Below are 5,645 nucleotides of genomic sequence, written 5' to 3'. Positions count from 1 at the left end.
AGGCATATAAGCACCACTATCCCCATTTCTCAGAGGGGGAAACTGAGGCACAGTGTGTGTAGGGGAAGGCCTAAAGGAGTGGCCACTGATTTTTTTTTTTTAGGTGACACCCTAGGGCCCCAAGTATCCACCCCTCCCACTGAAGGCAATGGGAACTCCAAGAGTCAGGCTCCAGGCATCTCAGGCTAATCATTTTTGAAAAACTTTGGCCTAAAGTAACTCACCCAAGGTGATGCAGCAAATCAGTAGCAGGGCCAGGAATAGAACCCAGGAGTCCCAGCCCCTGGCCCTATCCATTGGGCCACGTTGTCTCCCCCTTGCTATTGGCACATAGGACAGGTCCTAGAGTGGTAGCATTAAGAATAAGACCAATGACTGCCCTTCCCACCCTGGCAAGAAGGCAAAAACATAGAGGAAGAGGAATAAATTAACTAAAATTTATTTCAAAAGACTTTGAGTCCCTCAGGAGTTCTGGGAAATATTTTCCCAGGAATTTGAGTCATTCTCATTCTCATACTCCAGCAGAAAAGACGGTCACTTCCTTCCACGCTCTCCATGTTCCACCGGAGGCGAGGAGGGGGACCTGTTCTCACCAGGTAGGCAAGTAACAAAGACCACAGCCCCTGCCTTAGGCAGCTTGCAATTTAGCAATGAAACTAAGTGCTACTTTCTCCAGCCCGTGCTGAGTTCCGGCCCCTCCAATCAGTGACTCTCGCCGGTCTCTTCATCGGAGCTCTCAGCCACCAGCCTGCTCCTCTCCACCTGCATCTGATTGTGGTCCCCAATCTGCACCATTTGAGCATTCTGAATGATGAGGGGCTGGGGGCCTCCTGACCCCTGCATCATGTTTTGGTGGCTTGGCGGGAGGATGAAGTGCTGGGAAGGGGAGGGAGCCGACTGGGTGGGCATGAACTGACTAGCTGGGTGAGGCTGGTATGTGGCAGAGGGGGCAAACATTGGAAGAGAAGATGCCTGGAGTTGGAGAAGCTGCTGCAGAAGTTGCTGAACTCCTGCAGGATACGGCAACAGTCCTGGCAAAGGCATTTGGGATAGGTAGCCAGGCTGGGACCCCAGGTTCAGACCAGCTAAGTTCTGTTGCAGCATCTGGAGGTGTTCCTGGTATTGCAGCTGTTTCCTGTGCTGCTCCCGGATGTGCTGTAACTGGCTCCACATCGCCTTCAGCTCATTGATTCTCCTGAGGCGGAAGGTGTTCTTCACTGTATTGGAGAACACAGGGGAGTTCTCATCCAGAGGCACCACCCCCACCAGAATGGTGGGGATTGGACACTTCTTCGAGGGGTTCTCCTTGGGCACGAAAGGGATGACCGAGTTGTACTTGGGCCGCCGCTGGAGGGAATCCATCAGGGCCGTGTTCATCTGGTGCATGCAGAAGCGGGACTGGAAGTTCTGGGTCAGCAGCAGGAGAGTGAAGGCAGAGTTGTCTATGGCATCCTGGAAGCAAGTCAGCTGGCACTGCCCAGGGATGAGGAAGTCCTCACAGAATGTGGCACCATCGGGCACCCCCATGCTTTCCAGCATCTCCTTAACCCGGCAGGCAATGGCCACATCTTCGCTGGCGTGCAGGACAACGAAACTGAAGAACCTTTTCTCACCACAGTCCAGCTCTGGTGTGGGGGCGGCTGCTGCCTGGGAAGGAGGGGGGCCCCCTGAAGAGGAGAAGGATGCCGTGTCTGCTTTCTCTGTTAGGACATAGGAATCTTCCACTGGCACTCGGATGGAACCAGCAGCTGGCCCTGCAGTACACAAGCTAGGGAGTTTGGTAGGTGACTCTTGTTCTGGCTTTTGGACCACGTGCTCTCCTGGTTCCTGCAGTTCTGCTGTCAGCATGGTGGGAGGGTCAGTGCATTCCACAGGACAGTGCACAGCACTCAGATGTGGAAGTGGCATTTCGGGAACTGGAAGAGATGGGGGAACAAAGCTACCGGCCTGGGAATTCTCAGATGGGTGTCTTCTTACTCCGCTTTGCAGAGGGGGTGCAGAGGAACTGCTGACCCGGCCAGCATCCTGTGGGCCGTGGCTGACTCTCCCTCTGCCAGGCTGCACGGTGCAGTTCGCGGCACCCCCACAAAGCTTGCTGGGCTGCAGGACGTGGTTACGGTGAGCTGAGCAGGTGTGAAACTCCATCGTGGGGGACTGGCTAATCTCAAAGTGGCTGATGAAGGAGGCCGGGCTCCCAGAAGAACGCAAAGTCTGTGGCCCCGAGAGAACTGATCTGCTCCCGATCTGCACTGGGGGGCTTCTCACCACTGGCGCCAGGCTGGCAGTGGGGAAATGCCCAGGGTCAGACCTCAGTGTCTTAAAGTCATTACCTGTCTCTGCGGGGCTGAAGTCGATAGTGCACTTTTCCTGAGCCTCGGCCAAGATGCTGCTCAGTCTGTCTCCTTGAGGATCTTTGCTGGCTCTGAAGGCCACAATGGCAGCCTTGTAGACATTGTCCCTAGCCAGGTGAGTGCAGAGATTTTCCTCTACCAGCAGCGAGTAGATCCGTGCTAGGGCCAGCACGGCACCTGCCTCCTGCTGGGGAGTCAGTGGGTTCTCGCTGCCTGCAGTACCCCATTTACTCCTCCAGATGCAGAGGGCTCCTTCATCATCACCCAAAGCGTCCAGGCATATCCTTGCCTCTGACTCTCGTCCCAAAGTCAGCAGGACCATGGCTTGCAACAGCTTACAGCTGCTTGTGCAGGGTCTCATGTGCTTCAGCTTATGTTTGAGGCTAACGAGTCTCTCTTCTGGGATCCTAGATAAAATGCTGAAGACCTTCTCAAAGCCTGGCTGGATCTCACCAGCCTCTGCCATCTCTTCAGCTGGTTATCCAGACAGTTTGCCGAAGAAGCAGGTGATGAAAAAAGCATATTACTGCCTCCAGCTGCAGGGACGGAGCAAAGGGCTGTGCCCCTGTTGTGTTTTGTAAAGTACCTGGCACACTTTGGTAATACATAAATCCTTTTGTGCTCAGCAGCTCTTCTCCCAAATACTTTCAGGATCAAGGGATAGTGCTGCCATCCTCATCCTCTTTAAAGCTCACCAGCTGGATCTGCAATCAAACAGAATGGGAAGTTACAGAAACATGCCAGGCAGAGTCTGGGCGCTCCATGCTAGGTTGGCCCAAGGTCACCGTGCTGTCAGCATTGCGTCTACACCACACCTTTTTAAAGAATGTCACTCCTGTTTAGTATGTAGATAGTCTTTGCCATTTGCTTGGTATTATTCATCTTTACTACATACATTATTGCAAGTGTGTATATATAACTCTAAGCAAATGGCAAAGCTATAAACACTTGCTATATACATTTGCAATGCACACCTTAAAATAATCAGTGCTACGTTACTGACACAGTTAGGAACATAAAAATTGCCAGACTGGATCCAAACAATGGTCCATCTCATCCAACATCCTGTCTCCAACAGTGGCCTATTCCAGATGGAAAGTGCACAAATCCTCTTAATGGGCAGTTATGGAATAAGCTGTCCATAGGGAAAGCATCTTCCTGAGTCCAGGTTTATGTCCTTTCAGTTAGTTTATGCCCTTAAGCGTGAGGGTTTATATTAATTACATATATACAATCTCATGTAATTGTGGATGTTCACATTATCCATATTTAATCCCTCTTCTGAATCTTGTTAAGATCTTCAGACTCACCAATGTCTTCTGGCAGCAAGTTTAATTTAATATCAGAACTCACTCTAGTAGGGTGGAGAGGCCCGGACCAGAAGCGGAAGGTTGATGCGTCTGTCAGTCAGGAGGAATACTGGCTATAGAAGACCAACAGACTATCTGACCCTCTGGAAAAATCTTCCAATATTTAAAGGTGCGTCAGAAAAAAGTGCCCTTTAAAAAACGCAAACAAAACAAAAACTCCCACAACAATCTAGCTTTCAGGGGGAAATTTACAATTTCACTCAGTTTTTAGCTGCTAGTTTTTCTACCTCACAAAAACCCTCTGATTGCTTAATGTATGAGATCAGACATATATCTAAGGAAGTTGTCCTCCCTCTCCATGAACAATTCTGGTTCACAGAAACTTCTTCAGAAACAAAAACAAACACAACGATCACAGCCCTTTCAAAACAGGTCCAGCTTTGTGAGTGGTGATATTGCATTCATCATCCAAGGTTCTGTTTATGCACTCTGCACCACGCGAAACTATTTTTTTGAAAGGGGGAATTGACACTTCGAATATGTTCATAGTGCTCTATGAAATGACTTATTAAAAAATAAAAACAGAAGCTTGGCAAGTAACAGTGGCTAAGCTAGCAGCTGAAGAGCAGGTAACGTTTTGGAAAAGAGGGACCTCAGTCAAATTTTAAGATTTGGTTTAATTGTTTTAGAAACCTTTACTTCCTGCAGGTGGAAACTGGAGACATCAGTCTCCTTCTGCTCTGCACCCACCTTCCTCTATACCTATTACTTTACTTTACTTTTCTAGTCTTCTGTTGTTGTTTTTTTGTTCTCTCATTTGGGGCTGGGTGGGATTCTTCAATAAAAAAATCTCTTTAAGCAAAGAAGTGTGCTGAGCAGGCCTCTGTTGCTAATCCTTTCCCCATTCAGTCTTTCAAATCCATATAAAATTGGGATCTCCCCCCCTTTCCAATTATTTTGTTTGTATTTTGAAACATCCTCCAATGGAAGCTATTAGAACATTAACTGGGAAGTAAAGTGCAGAATCAGGAAATCTGCCCAGAAGTTAAAGATCGTAAAATCCTGCTTCTCCCAAGGAGTCCCTTCCCTGCCATCCTCCCCTACCCCTCAACATTTGTGTGGTGTAAATTGACATAGGTCCACTGACATCACTGGGGTTATGCCAATTTACACCAGCTGAGGATCTGCTCCCTACCAGTTTACCAATTCCTTCCCAGGGTATTTGGAACCAAGATTCCTCTCCTGCTGTTCTTTACCAGTCCTGGAAAAGTACCAAGGCCAGACTTTTCTCCAACTTTGCTGGCTAAAATCGGGGCATCTGATTAATTTGCATTTAGGGGCCAAAACAGGATGGCAGGCGCCTCGTTCTGACCAGGCCAAGTTTGAAAATGTTGCCCTGGCTGGCAGCAGCCATGGGATGAATGCAACTTGGGCTTGCGGGGTGGATCCAGCTTTTAGCTACACCCCAAAATCTGCTGGCAGAGACGTCCTGGCTCCTAGGACCTTGTCCTCGTCCCCGCTTGGCCCCTGGGAAGGGCATGGCTGGCTGGCTCCACCTGTCACCTTCCTCTTCCAGGGCCCTTGCAAGGGCGATTACCTGGGTCGCTTGGGTGCCCTGAGCGGGGAGCCCTCAGCCGCTGTGCGCCCGTTTCCCAAGCCAGGGCCCGAGCCCCGCTGGCCGCCGGGGCGAACGCGGCTCCGAGCCGGCCGCGGGGAGGCGGAAGTAGCCTGACCCCGTTTCACATGGCCCAGGAGGAGGAGCCGCGGCCGCGGGGTTGCCCCGTCGCCGCCCGCGGCAGCAGGAGCCGGGGGCAGGGGGGCGGTGACGTAACACGGGGAAGTGGCTACATGTCGCTGGCTGGTTACAGCGCGTTCCAAAGGGGGCGGGGCTATGGAGGACACGCCCCCCACGGTGGAGGGAGGGAGTGGGGGCAGGCTATGGGGGAGCTCAGCCCCTGGAGGGGAAGGGGGAGACCGGGCTGGG

At 51.2% G+C, this 5,645-nt stretch overlaps 1 protein-coding gene across 1 annotated transcript; it reads right to left on the bottom strand.

Moving 5' to 3' along the window:
- Nucleotides 1-423: 423 nt before the first annotated feature.
- On the bottom strand, nt 424-5,386 carry TICAM1 (toll like receptor adaptor molecule 1). The gene is made up of 2 exons (XM_030540602.1): nt 5,259-5,386; nt 424-3,055 (listed from the first exon to the last, which is right to left on the bottom strand). Exon 2 carries the CDS (start codon nt 2,815-2,817, stop codon nt 703-705), a length of 2,115 nt encoding a protein of 704 aa, XP_030396462.1. The 5' UTR covers nt 2,818-3,055; nt 5,259-5,386; the 3' UTR covers nt 424-702.
- Nucleotides 5,387-5,645: the final 259 nt, after the last annotated feature.

The sequence above is a fragment of the Gopherus evgoodei genome, chromosome 22 (assembly GCF_007399415.2).
Source record: "Gopherus evgoodei ecotype Sinaloan lineage chromosome 22, rGopEvg1_v1.p, whole genome shotgun sequence".
In the NCBI taxonomy this organism is placed as follows: domain Eukaryota; kingdom Metazoa; phylum Chordata; order Testudines; family Testudinidae; genus Gopherus; species Gopherus evgoodei.
This window is presented reverse-complemented; position numbering and strand designations above follow the sequence as displayed.

Bases quoted from the DNA above. Each gene is read 5' to 3' on its own strand.
- TICAM1 (XM_030540602.1), bottom strand. From the start codon at position 2,817: ATGGCAGAGGCTGGTGAGATCCAGCCAGGCTTTGAGAAGGTCTTCAGC.